Source organism: Pseudophryne corroboree, chromosome 5 (assembly GCF_028390025.1).
Source record: "Pseudophryne corroboree isolate aPseCor3 chromosome 5, aPseCor3.hap2, whole genome shotgun sequence".
Taxonomy (NCBI): Eukaryota; Metazoa; Chordata; class Amphibia; order Anura; family Myobatrachidae; genus Pseudophryne; species Pseudophryne corroboree.
In genome coordinates, this window is record NC_086448.1 from 66,882,238 (window position 1) to 66,908,418 (window position 26,181).

The following is a 26,181-nucleotide window of genomic DNA, read 5'->3' on the forward strand; positions in this document are numbered from 1 at the left end:
GGTTATCCCTGTATATATATAGCGCTCTGGTGTGTGCTGGCAAACTCTCCCTCTGTCTCCCCAAAGGGCTAGTGGGGTCCTGTCCTCTATCAGAGCATTCCCTGTGTGTGTGCTGTGTGTCGGTACGCTGTGTCGACATGTATGAGGAGGAAAATGGTGTGGAGGCGGAGCAATTGCCTGTGTTAGTGATGTCACCCCCTAGGGAGTCGACACCTGACTGGATGGTCTTATGGAAAGAATTACGTGATAGTGTCGGCACTTTACAAAAGACTGTTGACGACATGAGACAGCCGGCAAATCAGTTAATACCTGTACAGGCGTCTCAAACACCGTCAGGGGCTATAAAACGCCCGTTACCTCAGGTCGATACAGACACTGACACGGACACTGACTCCAGTGTCGACGGTGAGGAAACAAACGTATTTTCCAGTAGGGCCACACGTTACATGATCACGGCAATGAAGGAGGTTTTGAACATTTCTGATACTACAAGTACCACAAGAAAGGGTATTATGTGGGGTGTGAAAAAACTACCCGTAGTTTTTCCTGAATCAGATGAATGAAATGAGGTGTGTGATGAAGCGTGGGTTTCCCCCGATAAAAAACTGCTAATTTCTAAAAAATTATTGGCATTATACCCTTTCCCGCCAGAGGTTAGGGCGCGCTGGGAAACACCCCCTAGAGTGGATAAGGCGCTCACACGCTTATCAAAACAAGTGGCGTTACCGTCTCCTGATACGGCCGCCCTCAAGGAACCAGCTGATAGGAAGCTGGAAAATATCCTAAAAAGTATATACACACATACTGGTATTATACTGCGACCAGCAATCGCCTCAGCCTGGATGTGCAGTGCTGGGGTGGCTTGATCGGATTCCCTGACTGAAAATATTGATACCCTGGACAGGGACAATATATTATTGACTATAGAGCATTTAAAGGATGCATTTCTATATATGCGTGATGCACAGAGGGATATTTGCACTCTGGCATCAAGAGTAAGTGCGATGTCCATTTCTGCCAGAAGAGGGTTATGGACGCGACAGTGGTCAGGTGATGCGGATTCCAAACGGCATATGGAAGTATTGCCGTATAAAGGGGAGGAGTTATTTGGGGTCGGTCTATCGGACCTGGTGGCCACGGCAACGGCTGGGAAATCCACCTTTTTACCCCAAGTCACCTCACAGCAGAAAAAGATACCGTCTTTTCAGGCTCAGTCCTTTCGTCCCCATAAGGGCAAGCGGGCAAAAGGCCACTCATATCTGCCCCGGGGCAGAGGAAGGGGAAAAAGACTGCAGCAGACAGCCTCTTCCCACGAACAGAAGCCCTCCCCCGCTTCTGCCAAGTCCTCAGCATGACGCTGGGGCCTTACAAGCGGACTCAGGCATGGTGGGGGCCCGTCTCAAGAATTTCAGCGCGCAGTGGGCTCACTCGCAAGTGGACCCCTGGATCCTGCAGGTAGTATCTCAGGGGTACAAATTGGAATTCGAGACGTCTCCCCCTCGCCGGTTCCTGAAGTCTGCTTTACCAACGTCTCCCCCCGACAGGGAGGCGGTATTGGAAGCCATTCACAAGCTGTATTCCCAGCAAGTGATAATCAAGGTACCCCTCCTACAACAGGGAAAGGGGTATTATTCCACGCTGTTTGTGGTACCGAAGCCGGACGGCTCGGTGAGACCCATTTTAAATCTGAAATCCTTGAACACTTACATAAAAAGGTTCAAGTTCAAGATGGAGTCACTCAGAGCAGTGATAGCGAACCTGGAAGAAGGGGACTATATGGTGTCTCTGGACATCAAGGATGCTTACCTCCATGTCCCAATTTGCCCTTCTCACCAAGGGTACCTCAGGTTTGTGGTACAGAACTGTCACTATCAGTTTCAGACGCTGCCGTTTGGATTGTCCACGGCACCCCGGGTCTTTACCAAGGTAATGGCCGAAATGATGATTCTTCTTCGAAGAAAAGGCGTCTTAATTATCCCTTACTTGGACGATCTCCTGATAAGGGCAAGGTCCAGAGAACAGTTAGAGGTCGGAGTAGCACTATCTCAAGTAGTACTACGACAGCACGGATGGATTCTAAATATTCCAAAATCGCAGCTGATTCCGACGACACGTCTGCTGTTCCTAGGAATGATTCTGGACACAGTACAGAAAAAGGTGTTTCTCCCGGAAGAGAAAGCCAGGGAGTTATCCGACCTAGTCAGGAACCTCCTAAGACCAGGCCAAGTGTCAGTACATCAATGCACAAGGGTCCTGGGAAAGATGGTGGCTTCTTACGAAGCGATTCCATTCGGCAGATTCCACGCAAGAACTTTTCAGTGGGATCTGCTGGACAAATGGTCCGGATCGCATCTTCAAATGCATCAGCGGATAACCCTGTCTCCAAGGACAAGGGTGTCTCTCCTGTGGTGGTTACAGAGTGCTCATCTCCTAGAGGGCCGCAGATTCGGCATTCAGGATTGGGTCCTGGTGACCACGGATGCCAGCCTGAGGGGCTGGGGAGCAGTCACACAGGGAAGAAATTTCCAGGGCTTGTGGTCAAGCCTGGAAACGTCACTTCACATAAATATCCTGGAACTCAGGGCCATTTACAATGCCCTTTGTCAGGCAAGACCTCTGCTTCAGGGTCAGCCGGTGTTGATCCAGTCGGACAACATCACGGCAGTCGCCCACGTAAACAGACAGGGCGGCACGAGAAGCAGGAGGGCAATGACGGAAGTGGCAAGGATTCTTCGCTGGGCGGAAAATCATGTGATAGCACTGTCAGCAGTGTTCATTCCGGGAGTGGACAACTGGGAAGCAGACTTCCTTAGCAGACACGATCTTCACCCGGGGGAGTGGGGACTTCACCCAGAAGTCTTCCACATGATTGTGAACCGTTGGGAAAAACCAAAGGTGGACATGATGGCGTCCCGCCTCAACAAAAAACTGGACAGATATTGCGCCAGGTCAAGGGACCCTCAGGCAATAGCTGTGGACGCTCTGGTAACACCGTGGGTGTACCAGTCAGTGTATGTGTTCCCTCCTCTTCCTCTCATACCAAAAGTACTGAGAATCATAAGAAGGAGAGGAGTAAAGACTATACTCGTGGCTCCGGATTGGCCAAGAAGGACTTGGTACCCGGAAATTCAAGAGATGCTCACGGAAGACCCGTGGCCTCTACCTCTAAGAAAGGACCTGCTCCAGCAGGGACCATGTCTGTTCCAAGACTTACCGCGGCTGCGTTTGACGGCATGGCGGTTGAACGCCGGATCCTGAAGGAAAAAGGCATTCCGGATGAAGTCATCCCTACCCTGATCAAAGCCAGGAAGGATGTGACCGTACAACATTATCACCGTATTTGGCGAAAATATGTTGCGTGGTGCGAGGCCAGGAAGGCCCCTACAGAGGAATTTCAACTGGGTCGATTCCTGCATTTCCTGCAAACAGGACTGTCTATGGGCCTCAAATTAGGGTCCATTAAGGTTCAAATTTCGGCCCTGTCAATATTCTTCCAAAAAGAACTAGCTTCTGTTCCTGAAGTTCAGACGTTTGTCAAGGGAGTACTGCATATACAGCCTCCTTTTGTGCCTCCAGTGGCACCTTGGGATCTCAATGTAGTTTTGGGATTCCTAAAATCACATTGGTTTGAACCACTCACCACTGTGGACTTAAAATATCTCACATGGAAAGTGGTAATGCTGTTAGCCCTGGCTTCAGCCAGGCGTGTTTCAGAATTGGCGGCTTTATCCTATAAAAGCCCTTACCTAATTTTTCATACGGATAGGGCAGAATTGAGGACTCATCCTCAATTTCTCCCTAAGGTGGTTTCAGCATTTCACTTAAACCAGCCTATTGTGGTGCCTGCGGCTACTAGGGACTTGGAGGATTCCAAGTTGCTGGACGTAGTCAGGGCCCTGAAAATATGTTTCCAGGACGGCTGGAGTCAGAAAATCTGACTCGCTGTTTATCCTGTATGCACCCAACAAGCTGGGTGCTCCTGCTTCTAAGCAGACGATTGCTCGTTGGATTTGTAGTACAATTCAGCTTGCACATTCTGTGGCAGGCCTGCCACAGCCAAAATCTGTAAAAGCCCATTCCACACGGAAAGTGGGCTCATCTTGGGCGGCTGCCCGAGGGGTCTCGGCTTTACAACTTTGCCGAGCTGCTACTTGGTCAGGGGCAAACACGTTTGCTAAATTCTACAAATTTGATACCCTGGCTGAGGAGGACCTGGAGTTCTCTCATTCGGTGCTGCAGAGTCATCCGCACTCTCCCGCCCGTTTGGGAGCTTTGGTATAATCCCCATGGTCCTTTCGGAGTCCCCAGCATCCACTAGGACGTTAGAGAAAATAAGAATTTACTTACCGATAATTCTATTTCTCATAGTCCGTAGTGGATGCTGGGCGCCCATCCCAAGTGCGGATTGTCTGCATTACTTGTACATAGTTATTGTTACAAAAATCGGGTTATTGTTGTTGTGAGCCATCTTTTCAGAGGCTCCTTCTGTTATCATGCTGTTAACTGGGTTCAGATCACAAGTTGTACGGTGTGATTGGTGTGGCTGGAAAGATTCTTACCCGGGATTCAAAATCCTTCCTTATTGTGTACGCTCGTCCGGGCACAGTATCCTAACTGAGGCTTGGAGGAGGGTCATAGGGGGAGGAGCCAGTGCACACCAGGTAGCCCTAAAGCTTTTTACTTTTGTGCCCAGTCTCCTGCGGAGCCGCTATTCCCCATGGTCCTTTCGGAGTCCCCAGCATCCACTACGGACTATGAGAAATAGAATTATCGGTAAGTAAATTCTTATTTTAAAGAACGCTGGAAGAGTCAGATGCCATAGGAAAGTATTGTTAGAGTAGCAAGCTCTGTGCATATATGGTTGCTGGCGGGTGCTAGGACCTGAAGTGGCTCTTCACGTAGGTGCAACCTCCGACCTGCTACTTTTTGCATATGCATGGCTTCCCATCATGTCTTTCCTCTGATCCATCCTAATGAACGGACGTGCTACTGAGTATCTCCAAACATCGGGAGCCCCACAGACACTCTATACCCACAAACATCGGGAGCCCCACAGACACTCTATACCCACAAACATCGGGAGCCTGGCAGACACTCTATACCTACAAACATCGGGAGCCCCACAGACACTCTATACCCACAAACATTGGGAGCCCCACAGACACTCTATACCCACAAACATCGGGAGCCTCACAGACACTCTATACCTACAAACATCGGGAGTCCCACAGACACTCTATACCCACAAACATCGGGAGTCCCACAGACACTCTATACCCACAAACATCGGGAGCCCCACAGACACTCTATACCCTCAAACATCGGGAGCCCCACAGACACTCTATACCCACAAACATTGGGAGCCCCACAGACACTCTATACCTACAAACATTGGGAGCCCCACAGACACTCTATACCTACAAACATCGGGAGCCCCACAGACACTCTATACCTACAAACATCGGGAGCCCCACAGACACTCTATACCCACAAACATCGGGAGCCCCACAGACACTCTATACCCACAAACATCGGGAGCCCCACAGACACTCTATACCTACAAACATCGGGGGCTCCCACAGACACTCTATACCCACAAACATCGGGAGCCCCACAGACACTCTATACCCACAAACATCGGGAGCCCCACAGACACTCTATACCCACAAACATCGGGAGCCCCACAGACACTCTATACCTACAAACATCGGGAGCCCCACAGACACTCTATACCCACAAACATCGGGAGCCCCACAGACACTCTATACCTACAAACATCGGGAGCCCCACAGACACTCTATACCCACAAACATCGGGAGCCCCACAGACACTCTATACCCACAAACATCGGGAGCCCCACAGACACTCTATACCTACAAACATCGGGAGCCCCACAGACACTCTATACCCACAAACATCGGGAGCCCCACAGACACTCTATACCCACAAACATCGGGAGCCCCACAGACACTCTATACCTACAAACATTGGGAGCCCCACAGACACTCTATACCCACAAACATCGGGAGCCCCACAGACACTCTATACCCACAAACATCGGAAGCCCCACAGACACTCTATACCTACAAACATTGGGAGCCCCACAGACACTCTATACCCACAAACATTGGGAGCCCCACAGACACTCTATACCCACAAACATTGGGAGCCCCACAGACACTCTATACCCACAAACATCGGGAGCTCCACAGACACTCTATACCCACAAACATCGGGAGCCCCACAGACACTCTATACCTACAAACATTGGGAGCCCCACATACACTCTATACCCACAAACTTCGGGAGCCCCACAGACACTCTATACCCACTGTGCCATCACTGCCGTGCATATTAACTCTTCCACTGCCATCACTAACAATACAGTGACTACAGTACAGTCAGTGCAACTACTGGCGCACTACAATGCCCTGCAACGCTTCTGTCTGCAATTGTACAATATAGATGACCAGCACCTGCTATTAACCCTGGTTAAGGCATCTCCCATGTGGACAAACCTCCATTTGTACACCGCTGCCACCCACCACTGTCATTAAGTCTTATCATATAAAGAAGGGAGCTCCCCGGGGTAGGTGTCTGTTATCAGGAATATGAGCAGGTAATGAGTGTGGCTGAGTGGCCAGATCATACTATACCTGACTGCCAAATTCCGTACACATTTCCCGGATTCCAGAGAGAGTAGACCAGCCTCCTGGATCTCACACATTTCCCCTGTGAACTGGGCTGTCTGGGGGCTTGATGAGGCGATTTGCGGCAAATTGTACCATCATTTATTATTTATTAGCGGTTTCTTATATAGCGCAGTGTATGCCGTTGTGCTTTATAATTGGAATCAACGATGATAGAGCAAACCGGGTAATAACAGACAGACATGGAGGGGGAAGGCCCTGCTGCACAGTGCTACAAATGACAGCTTTGTACAGTGGTGGTTGGGTCACTCACACAATACATGCATACTTGCTGACCTGTTGGAGCAGCCAGGTCGGCTTAACAAGGGGCATAGCTACGAGAAAAGAGGCATTCTGGGGGCATGGAGCTGCGATTGTGTCATCGCGGTTCCGCTCCCAACTTTACAATGGTGGTCATTCCGAGTTGTTCGCTCACTAGCAGTTTTTAGCAGCCGTGCAAACGCTATGCCGCCTCCCACTGGGAGTGTATTTTAGCTTAGCAGAAGTGCGAACGAAAGGATCGCACAGCGGATAAAAAATATTTTTGTGCAGTTTCAGAGTAGTTCAAAACCTACTCAGCGCTTGCGATCACTTCAGACTATTCAGTTCCTGTTTTGACGTCACAAACACGCCATGCATTCGGCCAGCCACACCTGCGTTTTTCCTGCACGCCTAAGTTTTCTCTATCGTCCTAGTGGATGCTGGGGTTCCTGAAAGGACCATGGGGAATAGCGGCTCCGCAGGAGACAGGGCACAAAAAGTAAAGCTTTTCCGATCAGGTGGTGTGCACTGGCTCCTCCCCCTATGACCCTCCTCCAGACTCCAGTTAGATTTTTGTGCCCGGCCGAGAAGGGTGCAATCTAGGTGGCTCTCCTAAAGAGCTGCTTAGAGAAAGTTTAGCTAGGTTTTTTATGTTACAGTGATTCCTGCTGGCAACAGGATCACTGCAGCGAGGGACTGAGGGGAGAAGGAGTCAACTCACCTGCGTGCAGGATGGATTGGCTTCTTGGCTACTGGACATCAAGCTCCAGAGGGACGATCACAGGTACAGCCTGGATGGTCACCGGAGCCGCGCCGCCGGCCCCCTTGCAGATGCTGAAGACAGAAGAGGTCCAGAATCGGCGGCTGAAGACTCCTGCAGTCTTCTAAAGGTAGCGCACAGCACTGCAGCTGTGCGCCATTTTCCTCTCAGCACACTTCACACGGCAGTCACTGAGGGTGCAGGGCGCTGGGAGGGGGGCGCCCTGGGAGGCAAATGAGTACCTATAAAGGCTAAAAATACCTCACATATAGCCCTAGAGGCTATATGGAGATATTTAACCCCTGCCTGATTTCTCAAAATAGCGGGAGACGAGCCCGCCGGAAAAGGGGCGGGGCCTATCTCCTCAGCACACGGCGCCATTTCCTCTCACAGCTCCGCTGGTCAGGACGGCTCCCAGGTCTCTCCCCTGCACTGCACTACAGAAACAGGGTAAAACAGAGAGGGGGGGCAAATTTATGGCGATATTTTTATATAACAAAGCAGCTATAGGGGAGCACTTATTATAAGGCTATCCCTGATATATATATAGCGCTTTTGGTGTGTGCTGGCAAACTCTCCCTCTGTCTCCCCAAAGGGCTAGTGGGTCCTGTCTTCATTAGGAGCATTCCCTGTGTGTCTGCTGTGTGTCGGTACGTGTGTGTCGACATGTATGAGGACGATATTGGTGTGGAGGCGGAGCAATTGCCAAATATGGGGATGTCACCTCCTAGGGGGTCGACACCAGAATGGATGCCTTTATTTATGGAACTACGGGATAGTGTCAACACGCTAAAGCAGTCGTTTGACGACATGAGACGGCCGGACAATCAATTAGTGCCTGTCCAGGCGACTCAAACACCGTCAGGGGCTGTGAAACGCCCTTTGCCTCAGTCGGTCGACACAGACCCAGACACAGGCGATGACTCCAGTGGTGACGGTGACGAATCAACCGTATTTTCCAGTAGGGCCACACGTTATATGATTTTGGCAATGAAGGAGGCGTTACATTTAGCTGATACTACAGGTACCACTAAACAGGGTATTATGTGGGGTATGAAAAAACTACCTATAGTTTTTCCTGAATCAGAAGAACTAAATGACGTGTGTAATGAAGCGTGGGTTGCCCCTGATAAAAAGCTGATAATTTCAAAGAAATTATTGGCATTATACCCTTTCCCGCCAGAGGTTAGGGAGCGCTGGGAAACACCTCCTAGGGTGGACAAGGCGCTAACACGCTTATCTAAACAAGTGGCGTTACCCTCTCCTGAGACGGCCGCACTTAAAGATCCATCAGATAGGAGGATGGAAAATATCCAAAAAAGTATATACACACATGCAGGTGTTATACTACGACCAGCTATTGCGACTGCCTGGATGTGCAGTGCTGGGGTAGTTTGGTCAGAGTCCCTGATTGAAAATATTGATACCCTGGACAGGGACAATATTTTACTGTCGTTAGAACAAATAAAGGATGCATTTCTTTATATGCGTGATGCACAGAGGGATATATGCACACTGGCATCACGGGTAAGTGCTATGTCCATTTCGGCCAGAAGAGCTTTATGGACGCGACAGTGGACAGGCGATGCGGATTCAAAACGGCATATGGAAGTTTTGCCGTATAAGGGGGAGGAGTTATTTGGAGTCGGTCTATCAGATTTGGTGGCCACGGCTACAGCCGGGAAATCCACCTTTCTACCTCAAGTCACTCCCCAACAGAAAAAGGCACCGACTTTTCAACCGCAGCCCTTTCGTTCCTTTAAAAATAAGAGAGCAAAGGGCTATTCATATTTGCCACGAGGCAAAGGTCGAGGGAAGAGACAGCAACACGCAGCTCCTTCCCAGGATCAGAAGCCCTCCCCGGCTTCTACAAAAGCCTCAGCATGACGCTGGGGCTTCTCAAGCGGACTCGGGGACGGTGGGCGGTCGTCTCAAAAATTACAGCGCGCAGTGGGCTCACTCGCAAGTAGATCCCTGGATCCTGCAGATAATATCTCAGGGATACAGGTTGGAATTAGAGACAGATCCACCTCGCCGTTTCCTGAGGTCTGCTTTACCAACGTCCCCCTCCGAAAGGGAGACGGTGTTGGAAGCCATTCACAAGCTGTACTCTCAGCAGGTGATAGTCAAGGTACCTCTTCTGCAACAAGGGAAGGGGTATTATTCCACTCTTTTTGTGGTACCGAAGCCGGATGGCTCGGTAAGGCCTATTCTAAATCTGAAGTCCTTGAACCTGTACATAAAGAAGTTCAAGTTCAAAATGGAGTCACTCAGAGCAGTGATAGCGAACCTGGAAGAGGGGGACTTTATGGTATCCTTGGACATCAAGGATGCGTATCTCCACGTTCCAATTTACCCCTCACACCAGGGGTACCTCAGGTTCGTTGTACAAAACTGTCACTATCAGTTTCAGACGCTGCCGTTCGGATTGTCCACGGCACCTCGGATCTTTACAAAGGTAATGGCCGAGATGATGATTCTTCTTCGAAGAAAAGGCGTATTAATTATCCCATACTTGGACGATCTCCTAATAAGGGCGAGGTCCAGAGAACAGCTAGAGATGGGATTAGCACTGTCTCAAGAAGTGCTAAAACAGCACGGGTGGATTCTGAATATTCCAAAATCCCAGTTATTGCCGACAACTCGTCTGCTGTTCCTAGGGATGATTCTGGACACGGTTCAGAAAAAGGTTTTTCTCCCGGAGGAAAAAGCCAAGGAGTTATCCGAGCTTGTCAGGAACCTCCTAAAACCAGGAAAGGTGTCTGTACATCAATGCACAAGAGTCCTGGGAAAAATGGTGGCTTCTTACGAAGCGATTCCATTCGGCAGATTCCACGCAAGAATTTTCCAAAGGGATCTGTTGGACAAATGGTCAGGGTCGCATCTTCAGATGCACCTACGGATAACCCTGTCTCCAAGGACAAGGGTGTCTCTTCTGTGGTGGTTGCAGAGTGCTCATCTATTGGAGGGCCGCAGATTCGGCATACAGGATTGGATCCTGGTGACCACGGACGCCAGCCTGAGAGGCTGGGGAGCAGTCACACAAGGAAGAAACTTCCAGGGAGTATGGACGAGCCTGGAAACGTCTCTTCACATAAACATTCTGGAACTAAGAGCAATATACAATGCTCTAAACCAGGCAGAACCTCTGCTTCAGGGAAAACCGGTATTGATCCAGTCGGACAACATCACGGCAGTCGCCCATGTGAACAGACAGGGCGGCACAAGAAGCAGGAGGGCAATGGCAGAAGCTGCAAGGATTCTTCGCTGGGCAGAGAATCATGTGATAGCACTGTCAGCAGTGTTCATCCCGGGAGTGGACAACTGGGAAGCAGACTTCCTCAGCAGACACGATCTTCACCCGGGAGAGTGGGGACTTCATCCAGAAGTCTTCCACATGCTGGTAACCCGTTGGGAAAGACCAATGGTGGACATGATGGCGTCTCGCCTCAACAAAAAACTGGACAGGTATTGCGCCAGGTCAAGAGATCCGCAGGCAATAGCTGTGGACGCGCTGGTAACGCCTTGGGTGTACCAGTCGGTGTATGTGTTTCCTCCTCTGCCTCTCATACCAAAAGTATTGAGAATTATACGGCAAAGAGGCGTAAGAACGATACTAGTGGTTCCGGATTGGCCAAGGAGGACTTGGTACCCGGAACTTCAAGAGATGATCACGGAAGATCCGTGGCCTCTACCTCTAAGGAGGGACTTGCTTCAGCAGGGTCCCTGTCTGTTTCAAGACTTACCGCGGCTGCGTTTGACGGCATGGCGGTTGAACGCCGGATCCTAAAGGAAAGAGGCATGCCGGAAGAAGTCATTCCTACTTTGATTAAAGCAAGGAAGGAAGTAACCGTGCAACATTATCACCGAATTTGGCGAAAATATGTTGCGTGGTGCGAAGATCGGAGTGCTCCGACGGAGGAATTTCAACTGGGTCGATTCCTACATTTCCTGCAATCAGGATTGTCAATGGGTCTCAAATTGGGATCTATTAAGGTTCAAATTTCGGCCCTGTCGATTTTCTTTCAAAAAGAATTGGCTTCAGTCCCTGAAGTCCAGACCTTTGTTAAGGGAGTGCTGCATATACAGCCTCCTGTGGTGCCTCCAGTGGCACCGTGGGATCTAAATGTGGTTTTGGACTTCCTAAAATCTCATTGGTTTGAACCACTAAAAAAGGTGGATTTGAAATATCTCACATGGAAAGTGACCATGCTTCTAGCCCTGGCTTCTGCCAGGAGAGTGTCAGAATTGGCAGCTTTATCTTACAAAAGCCCATATCTGATTTTCCATTCGGACAGGGCAGAACTGCGGACTCGTCCGCATTTTCTCCCTAAGGTGGTGTCAGCATTTCATCTGAACCAGCCTATTGTAGTGCCTGCGGCTACAAGTGACTTGGAGGACTCCAAGTTACTGGACGTTGTCAGAGCATTAAAAATATATATTGCAAGGACAGCTGGAGTCAGAAAATCTGACTCGTTGTTTATATTGTATGCACCCAACAAGATGGGTGCTCCTGCGTCTAAGCAGACGATTGCTCGTTGGATCTGTAGCACAATCCAACTTGCACATTCTGTGGCAGGCCTGCCACAGCCTAAATCTGTAAAGGCCCACTCCACAAGGAAGGTGGGCTCATCTTGGGCGGCTGCCCGAGGGGTCTCGGCATTACAACTTTGCCGAGCAGCTACGTGGTCAGGGGAGAACACGTTTGTAAAAATTTACAAATTTGATACTCTGGCTAAGGAGGACCTGGAGTTCTCTCATTCGGTGCTGCAGAGTCATCCGCACTCTCCCGCCCGTTTGGGAGCTTTGGTATAATCCCCATGGTCCTTTCAGGAACCCCAGCATCCACTAGGACGATAGAGAAAATAAGATTTTACTTACCGATAAATCTATTTCTCGGAGTCCGTAGTGGATGCTGGGCGCCCATCCCAAGTGCGGATTATCTGCATAAATTGTACATAGTTATTGTTAACTAATTCGGGTTATTGTTGAAGGAAGCCATCTTTCAGAGGCTCCGCTGTTATCATACTGTTAACTGGGTTTAGATCACAAGTTGTACGGTGTGATTGGTGTGGCTGGTATGAGTCTTACCCGGGATTCAAAATCCTCCCTTATTGTGTACGCTCGTCCGGGCACAGTACCTAACTGGAGTCTGGAGGAGGGTCATAGGGGGAGGAGCCAGTGCACACCACCTGATCGGAAAAGCTTTACTTTTTGTGCCCTGTCTCCTGCGGAGCCGCTATTCCCCATGGTCCTTTCAGGAACCCCAGCATCCACTACGGACTCCGAGAAATAGATTTATCGGTAAGTAAAATCTTATTTTTTCGAACACTCCCTGAAAACGGTCAGTTGATACCCAGAAACGCCCACTTCATGTCAATCACTCTGCGGCTACCAGTGCAACTGAAAAGCTTCACTAGACCTTGTGTGAAACTACATCGTTCATTGCAATAGTACGACGCACGTGCGCATTGCGTCGCATACGCATGCGCAGAAGTTCCGTTTTTTCCCTCATCGCTGCACAGCGAACGGATGCAGCTAGCGATTAACTCGGAATGACCACCTATGTCCACATTATTGGCATTGTACAGCAGGGGGCGGAGCTACGGTTGCGCGATTTGCCCATTGCCCCACCCACTTTTATTCTCCCACTTCTCCGGGTGACCGGGAGTGCCACCTGTTTTAGGGACCCTCCTGGCCATACCAGGAGAGTAGGTTAGTATGAATACATGTTGCTATTCCCCAAACTCTCGCATTGACATCGCCCTCCGGGACGCAGGGTCATTGAGACATCTACTATGTGCAAAGACATCCTCTAAAAGCAGCATTGCATGCTTCAAAGGGGGAAATGTGTTCCCCTCAGCATTTGGCCTGTGACCCCTCCAACAGGCCTAGGCTAGATAATTAGTACTTGTGCCTCCTCCCAATCATCTGCACCCCTGCAGAGGCAACATTAAATAGTAGGTGTGTCCATGAACAAAGCAGAGGGCTTGTGTTGTGACTTGTGAGATATTTTGAGACAAGGGAAATTATGTATGACATGAAAAAAAGATGAAAAGATGAGGAGACAGATAGTGTGCTCTTTAAGGCTAGAATAAGCACAGGAGATGGCTAACAACGTATTTGTGAGAGAGTACATTAATAGGACATAGATTGGGAGAAAGAAATTATGATTTAAGCCTGATGCAAACTGGGACAGATGCAGGTTTGCCCAGAAAGTGGGCACCACACATATATGGGACAACTCTTGGTGTCAAGAACTTCGCCTGCTTCTGTTTCATCTACAGTAGATTCATCTAGACCTCTTTCCTATCATTCCGAAGTTTCTTCAGGGGATGAAGATCTCCTCAGCACTAACATTAGGGTTTGTGCTACAAGGGGATGTAGACAATCAAGAGGTCAATTCTATAATGCTGAATGTCATAATGTCGACACATTAAATGTTGACTTACAGTACCAGTCAAAAGTTTGGACACACATTCTCATTCAGTGGTTTTTATTTATTTTAACTATTTTCTACATTGAAGATTAATACTGAAGACATCAAAACTATGAAAGAACACAAATGGAATTATGGGGGTAATTCCAAGTTGATTGCAGCAGGATTTTTGATAGCAATTGGGCAAAACCATGTGCACTGCAGGGGAGGCAGATATAACATGTGTAGAGAGAGTAAGATCTGGGTGGGTTATTTTGTTTCTGTGCAGGGTAAATACTGGCTGCTTTATTTTTACACTGCAAATTAGATTTCAGTTTGAACACACCCCACCCAAATCTAACTCTCTCTGCACATGTTATATCTGCCTCCCCTGCAGTGCACATGGTTTTGCCCAATTGCTAACAAAAATCCTGCTGCAATCAACTTGGAATTACCCCCTATGTTGTAAACAAAAAAGTGTTATATATTTTAGATTCCTCAAAGTAGCCCCCTTTTCCTTTGATGACAGCTTTGCACACTCTTGGCATTCTCTCAATCAGCTTCGTGAGGTAGTCTCCTGGAATGGTTTTGAATTAACAGGTGTGCCTTGTCAAGAGTCAATGTGTGGAATTACTTGCCTTCTTAATGTGTTTGAGACCATCAGTTGTGTTGTGCAGAGGTAGGGTTAGTACACAGTGGACACCCCTATTTGACTACTGTTGTAGTCCATATTATGGCACGAACCACTCAACTCAGCAAAGAAAAACAACAGTCCATCATTACTTTAAGACATGAAGGTCAGTCGATATGGGAAAATTTCAAGAACTTTGAATGTATCTTGCAGTTGCAAAATCAAACGCTATGATGAAACTGGCTCTCATGAGGACCGCCCCAGGAAAGGAAGACCAAGAGTAACCTCTGCTGCAGAGGATAAGTTCATTAGAGTTACCAGCCTCAGAAACGGCTACTTAACAGCACCTCAGATTAGAGACCACATAAATTCTTCACAGAGTTCAAGTAGCAGACAAATCTCAACATCAACTGTTCAGAGGAGACTGCGTGAATCAGGCCTTCATGGTCGAATTGCTGCGAAGAAGCCACTACTGAGGATGAACAACAAGAAGAGAATTGTTTGGGCCAAGAAACACAAGGAATGGACATTAGACCAGTGGAAATCTGTACTTTGGTCTGATGAGTCCACATTTGAGATTTTTGGTTCCAACCGCCGTGTTTTTGTGAGACGCAGAGAAGGTGAGCGGATGGTTTCAGCATGTGTGGTTCCCACTGTGAAGCATGGAGGAGGAGGTGTGATGGTGTGGGGGTGCTTTGCTGGTGACACCGTTGGTGATTTATTCAAAATTCAAGGCACACTTAACCAGCATGGCTAACGTACTGGAACCATCATTTGTTTTACAACAAGACAATGACCCCAAACACATCTCCAGGCTATGTAAGGGCTACTTGACCGAGAAGAAAAGTGATGGAGCGCTGCGTCAGATGACCTGGCCTCCACAATCACTCAACCTAAAACCAATTGAGATGGTTTGGGATGAGTTGGACCGCTGAGTGAAGGAAAAGCAGCCAACAAGTGCTCAGCACCTCTGGGAACCCCTTCAAGACTGTTGGAAAACCATTCCAGGAGTCTATCTCATGAAGCTGATTGAGAGAATGCCAAGAGTGTGCAAAGCTGTCATCAAAGCAAAAGGGGGCTACTTTGAGGAATCTAAAATATTAAACATATTTTTATTTGTTAACACTTTTTTGTTTACAACATAATTCCATATGTGTTCATTCATAGTTGTGATGTCTTCATTATTAATCTATAATGTAGAAAATAATTCAAATAAATAAAAACCATTGAATGAGAAGGTGTGTCCAAACTTTTGACTGGTACTGTATGTATATAGACACAGTCAAATGCAGACAATAGACATTGTAGGGTTTGGGTTAAGGCTTAAAATTGTCAGCATTGTGTACCAGTGAACACTCTGGCTGTCAATAGTTTGAGCATGTCGATATTGTGTCTGTCAACATGTATGTGTTGACATTATGGTGACATTATGGTGCATACATAATGACTATCGACATTGTGATTGTTGACAAAACATATAGCACCCCTTGACAGGAGCTTAAATGCCCCTGACTGAGGAAGACCAGGCCACGTTTCTCCCACTGTTATGCTTGTATACGTCAGGTGGTATATAGGGGGTCATTCCGAGTTGATCGCTCGCTAGCAGTTTTTAGCAGCCGTGCAAACACTATGCCGCCGCCCACTGGGAGTGTATTTTAGCTTAGCAGAAGTGCGAACGGTTCTATCGCAGAGCGGCTACAAATTTATTTTGTGCAGTTTCAGAGTAGCTCAAAACCTACTCAGCGCTTGCGATCACTTCAGACCATTCTGTTCCAGATTTGACGTCACAAACACGCCCTGCATTCACCCTGCCACGCCTGCGTTTTTCCAGCCACGCCTGTGTTTTTCCAAACAATCCCTGAAAACGGTCAGTTGCCACCCAGAAACGCCCACTTCATGTCAATCACTCTGCGGCAGCCAGTGCGACTGAAATGCATCATCGCTAGACCCTGTGTAAAACTACATCGGTCGTTGTACTCGTACGATGCGCGTGCGCATTGCGCCGCATACGCATGCGCAGAACTGCCGTTTTTTTGCATGATCGCTGCACAGCGAACAAATGCAGCTAGCAATCAACTCGGAATGACTCCAATAGTCTCCTGAGCTAATGGTAACATATGCTTCATGCAATATGTACAATATTAAAGGGCTGACTTGGGAATCCCAGTGCTACATAACCTATTTTACTAATAACCTGCTGCCTACTATTGCCTATATCACTAACTGTTGGCAAAATAACGCTGGGAGAACCTGGGGGACACATAGAGGAGGACACTGGGAAGGAGGAAGAGCTCATAGAGACAGAATAGATCACATTCCCCACAAAGATGATAAAGTTCCTCCAGGATACATATTCCCTTATAAATAATGAATGTGTCTGCCGGCATGAATCCGATGAGGCTAAAAATAAACTTACGCAATTATTACAAAGGCACACTTGCAGTGGTTATTGGCGCCAGTAATGTATTGCTAATATACATATATAAAGCAGATTGTTTAATAAATATTTTAAAGTGTAAATATTAGCCGCGAGCATTAAGTAATTATATATTAATAATATGAGTGATGGTACGTTACCTAGAGATATACAGTATTATTTATGAACAGTTTCTTATATAGCGCAGCACTTTTTGTTGCGCTTTAGAAATGGAACAACAGAATAACAGACAGACATAGAGGTAGGAAGGCCCTGCTTGATGCTGGGAGCCGAGGTTGTGTCATGCTGAGGGTGTAGAGTTAGCCTTATATCATGTTGCCTACCATGGGAGGCTCCCATTTCAGCCATAAATCTCCTGCTGCCCTGCATTGTAGGTCACATCTCCCGGATTCTTCTGATTCAGCCAGGGGTGACACTAAGGAATTTCTTTGCAAGAACAGTGATTTGCTGTAGCTGCTCAGGACTAGAGTCGCTGCTGCTGACTCTCATTACCCCTCCTCCCTTGTGGCAGCCCCCGGCATACCTCCTTGCATTGATTAAATGCCGTACGCATGTGCACAGCATCTGTTCAGTGGTCACCAACTGCTTTGCAGAGCAGCAGTGATTACAGGCTCTCTGACATCACCCATCCCCCCCAACACCGCCCCCCGCGGGGCACTGTCCGAATAGTGGAACTATCCAGCTGAAATCGGGACAGCTCTAGAGTGCAGTTCAGAGTTCAAATAGGGGAGACACACCAACTGCCAGTGAGTCAGTTAGGGATGACAGCCACACCTCTGGATCCGCCACTGGTTGGGAGCTTTGCTACAGTACATGTTTGCTCAAAGTGAGATGAATTACAGGGTATTTGGGATGAATTGCATGAACTTGGTGGAAGGGTGAGAGTTAGAGGGGCCATGTCGCTGCTTTGAGGATCATTTACAGTTTGCGATACTGTAGGTTACTTTGATGACTTGTCTGCCAGACAGAGCAGTGCACGCCCCCTTCCGCTTCTGCTCTGAAATTATATTTCTAAATTAGGCAAGTAAAGTGGGTTGTAATTTGGGCAAGTTTCACAATTATTCCTCCCAATAATACTAAACCAGTCTGGATGTATATTCATTGATTGTCTCTTTCGCTCACCTGTTCTCATGCAGAGAGATCCTCTGTTAGACTTCGGCCTGGTCAGTTTGTATGATATGCTTTTGTTTTGCATTATTTTATTTGCAGGGCGATGTCATGGATTCCAATGAAAAGGTCTCTTGGATCCAGAGTCAGTACGCCAAATACATACCTGCTCTGAAGCGATCAAAGGATAACCTGGCTAAATCAGGTACTGGACTGTTTGGGGATAACTGTATAACCACATTCACATGTGCAAAGCTGAAAGCAGAACTTTGTTTTGTACTTCATGACCAATTATTCACTACTGTAAGTACATACATTGGGGCACATGCACCCCCATTACACTCTCCAATGGAACGTCTGAGCAAATGCTCTTAACAGTTTGCAGATACACAGAGTGAAAGTAAAATGTATATCTGCAAAACTAAAAAAACATAGAAGGTATACTGTAATGTTTGTGGGAACTGTATAACAAAAAAATCTGTGACACTGATGTTGGAACGTGATGTTGGAAAATAGCCTCTGTACAGGGGAGAGGAAGCCCTTAGTGGCGAAGGGGTTAATTACAGATGTGTTCTCATACACCTAACGCCTATATGCTATATGATGTTAAATGCCCGGCGCAATTGAGATGCTCAGAGAGGAGCAGCGTACCAACTTTTTCTTTCATTTTATATGCATCGTAGATGCAGCAAAACACCACTCACAGGGGGTAATTCCAAGATGATCGCAGCAGGAAATTTTTAGCAGTTGGGCAAAACCATGTGCACTGCAGGGGGGGCAGATATAACATGTGCAGAGAGAGTTAGATTTGGGTGGGTTATTTTGTTTCTGTGCAGGGTAAATACTGGCTGCTTTATTTTTACACTGCAATTTAGATTTCAGTTTGAACACACCCCACCCAAATCTAACTCTCTCTGCACATGTTATATCTGCCTCTCCTGCAGTGCACATGGTTTTGCCCAACTGCTAAAAAAATTTCTGCTGCGATCAACTTGGAATTACCCCCACAGTGTACCAGAGACACCAGGCTGGGGCTTAGGGCCTAAATCAGACCTAATCGTAGATGTGCGAGAAAATGCCCATCTATGATCACTTTCTTTGACATGCGGGTGGACGCCCAGCACAAGGCAAGTCCGCCCCGCATGCCGGATCCAGCCCCCCATCCCGCAGACATGCAAGAGCATCGCATGGTGGCGATGCTTTTGCGGGATTCGAGTAGCTCCCTGCCTACACAGCCTAGCTGCGAAGGCAAATGGCTATCCGCCATGTTTAGGGTTGCAGCGGCTGCATGAGACATCACACAGCCAACATGGCCCATCCCGCAGATGGTCCGTACACGCCTCTGTTGTCCGGACCAAACTCCTAAAATAGAGCGTCTACGCCCCGTTCCTGCCCCTCTCCAGGTCTTAAACTGCGTTCTGAAGACCTTTGGACCTTGCACATGCAAGTACCAGCATACGTGCAGATGTGCAGAAATCCCTTCATAGCAACTTTGGTACATCAGCGTCAGGGTCTGAATCGGCCCCTTAATGCACACAGGAATTCGTTTTACACATGTACAGAGTCACAGATGAACCACAGTAGAAATTGTCATGAGAAAAAGCTGCGTCTGCTGCAGTGTAGCACTTCGTGCACAGATTCAGACTTAAACACACACAGATGTACAAATGTCGCGTATCAGATTGATCAGTGCGAGCTAGTTTTGTTGCTCCCAGTTGTTTCATTTATGCCAAGTAGATGCACATTTTCGGCAGGATGCCTTGTAAGTACAGTAATTGCCCCTTTAAAAAAAAGGCCAAGATCGTCTGGCATCCTGCTCCTCCGGCGATCTCAGACTCCATTACATCCTGCACCTTGAGTGAGAAAGCGCTTGGCGCGGCTGAGTTGCCCGGGACCTAGATACCGAGAGGGGCTATTTGGTGCGACTGAAGGTACAGTGTGAGGACACATCTTTTTTTCCTGAAACACCATGGGCCAAATGTAATAGAGTGAGAGTTTCAGAAAGTGAGAGAATTGGTAAGGTTTTTCAGGTTTTTTTTTAAAAGTGGCAATCATTTACACTGCAAAACCAGGTTGATCTTGCTGTGTAAATGATTGCCACTTAAAAAAACAACAACTGCGAAACCTTACCAAATCTCTCACTTTTTAAAACTCTCTCTATTACATTTGGCCCCATTTCTCTTACATTCTTATACCTAGTCACATTAATGTGTTTCCCTTCTAAAGGGACAGAGCAAAAGGCACGTTGTCATACATACCCCCCAACTTTCCTCTGTATGAAGGAGGGACACATGCGCGGCAAAGCCGCGTGCGCTCCCGAAAAGGAGTGTGGTCTATGGAAAGGGGCGTGGCTTCGTGGGAGGACCCGCGATCACGAGCCACACCCCGTTTTCGTCACTGAGGGGGCATGTCCAGTGCTCCGTGAGCTGTTGGCATGCCCCCTCTCCTCCTGTGTTCACTGAATAGACGCTGTGCGCATGCCTAGCAGAGCAGCAAGTGCTGGAGCCTCCCAACTCCCCCCCCCCCCCCACCGTGGGATACTGTGGCCCGCGGGTGGGACAGCGGGTCAGTCTCCAAATGGGACTGTCCCTCAAAAATCGGGACGGTTGGGAGGTATGGTCATACCACTTGTGGTCATTTTTCTGTTTTCCAAACGTAGGCATGTCACCGCTGTTGTGAGGGAGGGACGAGGCCACATCTCCGAAGGAAGGACAGAGATTTCCTGGCGTCTTAGTTGTAGCTTGACGGCCGGCTTGTGTGACCTCGGAAATAATCAGAAACTTCGCCCCTTGGACACAACTCAGATCGGTAGTGCAGCAGGAGGCGTGACGCCCCCTAGTGCATTACCATATTAGTGCTATCGCTGCTGCTTCCATGTATCTGCAGCCATAGCAACTCCAACCACATGTGAATCAGGCCCACTAAGCAGTTCATTACCATATCCTCTCCACCCATCTTTTTCCGCATGTATATGTACAGTACACATCATACAGTATGCACCGTTTGTGAGCTTGTCCCACAATTTATCTGGAATGCCTAAATATGCCTAGCACCTGGCTGGATGACGTCACTGAACAATACCATTCATTGATATCATTCAGTGTGTATGCACTGGCGATCTGCCCTAATTAGCAATCAGCGATATAGCGCTGATTGCTAACTAGGGCATGTCGCCCAGTGTGTACCCGGCTTGAGCGTTACAGATGAATCTCCTAAACGTGCCCACTTGTTATATAACAAACTGTTTCCAATGAGCCGTGCCGCCAAGTGATGTGCAATCGCCGTGTAGTGCCACCGTCTCCTTCAGCTGCCAAATTCTGCCATTTCATTGACTTGCTTAAGCCTCAAGCTATTAAACTAGAGGTTACTGCAGTAGCAGGTGTATGAGGTGTATACTATTTGCTGATCTAGAGAGATGTTAATGCAGTTTGTTTCCATGTGGGGAGTGCCAATCTCATGTTATTAACCACAATAAATTACATTTCTCTAACGTCCTAAGTGGATGCTGGGGACTCCGTAAGGACCATGGGGAATAGCAGCTCCGCAGGAGACTGGGCACAAAAGTAAAGCTTTAGAACTACCTGGTGTGCACTGGCTCCTCCCCCTATGACCCTCCTCCAAGCCTCAGTTAGATTTTTGTGCCCGAACGAGAAGGGTGCACACTAGGTGGCTCTCCTGAGCTGCTTAGTGAAAAGTTTAGTTTTAGGTTTTTTATGTTCAGTGAGACCTGCTGGCAACAGGCTCACTGCATCGAGGGACTAAGGGGAGAAGAAGCGAACTCACCTGCGTGCAGAGTGGATTGGGCTTCTTAGGCTACTGGACATTAGCTCCAGAGGGACCGATCACAGGCCCAGCCATGGATAGGTCCCAGAGCCGCGCCGCCGGCCCCCTTACAGAGCCAGAAGACAGAAGAGGTCCGGAAAATCGGCGGCAGAAGACGTCCTGTCTTCAACAAGGTAGCGCACAGCACTGCAGCTGTGCGCCATTGCTCTCAGCACACTTCACACTCCGGTCACTGAGGGTGCAGGGCGCTGGGGGGGGGGCGCCCTGAGACGCAATAAAAACACCTTGGATGGCAAAAAAATGCATCACATATAGCTCCTGGGCTATATGGATGAATTTAACCCCTGCCAGAATACACAGAAAAACGGGAGATAAGGCCGCCGAGAAGGGGGCGGAGCCTATCTCCTCAGCACACTGGCGCCATTTTCCCTCACAGCTCCGTTGGAGGGAAGCTCCCTGGCTCTCCCCTGCAGTCACTACACTACAGAAAGGGTTAAAAAAGAGAGGGGGGCACTAATTACGCGCAGTATTAAAAATACAGCAGCTATAAGGGGAAAAACACTTGTATAAGGTTATCCCTGTATATATATAGCGCTCTGGTGTGTGCTGGCAAACTCTCCCTCTGTCTCCCCAAAGGGCTAGTGGGGTCCTGTCCTCTATCAGAGCATTCCCTGTGTGTGTGCTGTGTGTCGGTACGTTTGTGTCGACATGTATGAGGAGAAAAATGATGTGGAGACGGAGCAGATTGCCTGTAATAGTGATGTCACCCCCTAGGGGGTCGACACCTGAGTGGATGAACTGTTGGAAGGAATTACGTGACAGTGTCAGCTCTGTATAAAAGACAGTGGTTGACATGAGACAGCCGGCTACTCAGCTTGTGCCTGTCCAGACGTCTCATAGGCCGTCAGGGGCTCTAAAGCGCCCGTTACCTCAGATGGCAGATATAGACGCCGACACGGATACTGACTCCAGTGTCGACGGTGAAGAGACAAATGTGACTTCCAGTAGGGCCACACGTTACATGATTGAGGCAATGAAAAATGTTTTACACATTTCTGATAATACGAGTACCACCAAAAAGGGGTATTATGTTTGGTGAGGAAAAACTACCTGTAGTTTTCCTGAATCTGAGAAATTAAATGAGGTGTGTGATGATGCGTGGGTTTCCCCCGATAACAACTGATAATTTCTAAAATGTTATTGGCATTATATCCTTTCCCGCCAGAGGTTAGGGTGCGTTGGGAAACACCCCCTAGGGTGGATAAAGCGCTCACACGCTTGTAAGAACAAGGGCTCTACCCTCTCCTGAGATGGCCGCCCTTAAGGATCCTGCTGATAGAAAGCAGGAGGGTATCCTAAAATGTATTTACACACATACTGGTGTTATACTGCGACCAGCAATCGCCTCAGCCTGGATGTGCAGTGCTGGGTTGGCGTGGTCGGATTCCCTGACTGAAAATATTGATACCCTAGATAGGGACAGTATATTATTGCCTATAGAGCATTTAAAAGATGCATTTCTATATATGCGTGATGCACAGCGGAATATTTGCCGACTGGCATCAAGTCTAAGTGCGTTGTCCATTTCTGCCAGTAGAGGGTTATGGACACGACAGTGGTCAGGTGATGCGGATTCCAAACGGCATTTGGAAGTATTGCCTTATTAAGGGGAGGAGTTATTTGGGGTCGGTCTTTCAGACCTGGTGGCCACGGCAACAGCTGGGAAATCCACGTTTGTAACCCAGGTCGCCTCTCAACATAAGAAGACGCCGTATTATCAGGCGCAGTCTTTTCGTGGGCAAGCGGGCAAAAGGTTCCTCATTTCTGCCCCGTGACAGAGGGAGAGGAAAAAGGCTGCAGAAATCAGCCAGTTCCCAGGAACAGAAGCCCTCTCCCGCCTCTGCCAAGCCCTCAGTATGACGCTGGGGCTTTACAAGCAGAATCAGGCACGGTGGGGGCCCGTCTCAATGAATTTCAGCGCGCAGTGGGCTCACTCGCAAGTAGACCCCTGGATCCTTCAGGTGATATCTCAGGGGTACAAATTGGAATTCGAGACGTCTCCCCCTCGCCGTTTCCTAAAGTCGGCTTTACCGATGTCTCCTTCTGACAGGGAGGCAGTTTTGGAAGCCATTCACAAGCTGTATTCCCAGCAGGTGATAATCAAGGTACCCCTCCTGCAACAGGGAACGGGGTATTATTCCACACTGTTGTGGTACCGAAGCCGGACGGCTCGGTGAGACCGATTCTAAATCTAAAATCTTGAACACTTACATACGGAGGTTCAAATTCAAGATTGAGTCACTCAGAGCAGTGATTGCGAACCTGGAAGAAGGGGACTACATGATGTCTCGGGACATCAAGGATGCTTACCTTCATGTCCCAATTTACCCTTCTCACCAAGGGTACCTCAGGTTTATGGTACAGAACTGTCACTATCAGTTTCAGACGCTGCCGTATGGATGGTCCACGGCACCCCGGGTCTTTACCAAGGTAATGGCCGAAATGATGATACTCCTTCGAAGGAAGGGAATTTTAGTTATCCCTTACTTGGACGATTCCCTGATAAGGGTAAGATCCAGGGAACAGTTGGAGGTCGGTGTAGCACTATCTCAGGTAGTGTTGCGGCAGCACGATTGGATTCTCAATATTCCAAAATCGCAGCTGATTCCGACGACTCGTCTTCTGTTCCTAGGGATGATCCTGGACACAGTCCAGAAACAGGTGTTTCTCCCGGAGGAGAAAGTCAGGGAGTTATCCGAGCTAGTCGGGAACCTCCTATAACCGAGTCAAGTCTCAGTACATCAATGAAATGGTTCTGGGAAAAATGGTGGCTTCCTACGAAGCAATCCCATTCGGCAGATTCCACGCGAGAACTTTCCAGTGGGACCTGCTGGACAAATGGTCCGGGTCGCATCTTCAGATGCATCAGCGGATAACCCTGTCACCAAGCACAAGGGTGTCTCTCCTGTGGTGGTTGCAGAGTGCTCATCTTCTAGAGGGCCGCACATTCAGGACTGGGTCCTGGTGACCACGGATGCCAGCCTGCGAGGCTGGGGAGCAGTCACACAGGGAAGGAATTTCCAGAGCTTATGGTCAAGCCTGGAGACATCACTTCACATAAATATCCTGAAGCTAAGGGCCATTTACAATGCTCTAAGCTCAGCAAGACCTCTGCTTCAAGGTCACCCGGAGTTGATCCATTCGGACAACATCACGGCAGTCACCCACGTAAACAGACAGGGTGACACAAGAAGCAGGGGGGCAATGGCAGAAGCTGCAAGGATTCTTCGCTGGGCGGAAAATCATGTGATAGCACTGTCAGCAGTATTCATTCCGGGAGTGGACAACTGGGAAGCAGACTTCCTCAGCAGACACGACCTCCACCCGGGAGAGTGGGGACTTCACCCAGAAGTCTTCCACATGTTTATAAAACTCGACAAGTATTGCGCCAGGTCAAGGGACCCTCAGGCAATAGCTGTGGACGCTCTGGTAACACAGTGGGTGTACCAGTCAGTGTATGTGTTCCCTCCTCTGCCTCTCATACCCAAGGTACTGAGAATTATAAGATGGAGAGGAGTAAGCACTATATTCGTGGCTCCGGATTGGCCAAGAAGGACTTGGTAACCGGAACTTCAAGAGATGCTCACGGAGGATCCGTGGCCTCTACCTCTAAGAAGGGACCTGCTCCAGCAAGGACCCTGTCTGTTCCAAGACTTACCGCGGCTGCGTTTGACGGCATGGCGGTTGAACGCCGGATCCTGAAGGAGAAAGGCATTCCGGATGAAGTCATTCCTATCCTGATCAAAGCCAGGAAAGATATAACCGCAAAACATTATCACCGCATTTGGCGAAAATATGTTGCGTGGTGCGAGGCCAGTAAGGCCCCGACGGAGGAATTTTTCAACTAGGTCGATTCCTACATTTCCTGCAAACAGGAGTGTCTATGGGCCTGAAATGGGAGTCCATTAAGGTTCAAATTTTCGGCCCTGTCAATTTTCTTCCAAAAAGAACTAGCTTCAGTCCCTGAAGTTCAGACGTTTGTGAAAGGGGTACTGTATATACAGCCTCCTTTTGTGCCTCCAGTGGCACCTTGGG

General features: G+C 48.5%; 1 protein-coding gene across 8 annotated transcripts in view; it reads left to right on the forward strand.

Moving 5' to 3' along the window:
- LOC134927192 (transient receptor potential channel pyrexia-like) overlaps positions 1 to 26,181 on the forward strand; it is a 513,867-nt gene that overhangs the window by 211,051 nt on the left and 276,635 nt on the right. For all 8 annotated transcript variants that reach the window (XM_063921321.1, XM_063921322.1, XM_063921327.1 and 5 more), the window contains one exon: positions 18,406 to 18,508. In XM_063921321.1, the coding sequence (XP_063777391.1) occupies positions 18,406 to 18,508 (103 nt within the window). The remainder of the gene's footprint in view (positions 1 to 18,405; positions 18,509 to 26,181) is intronic.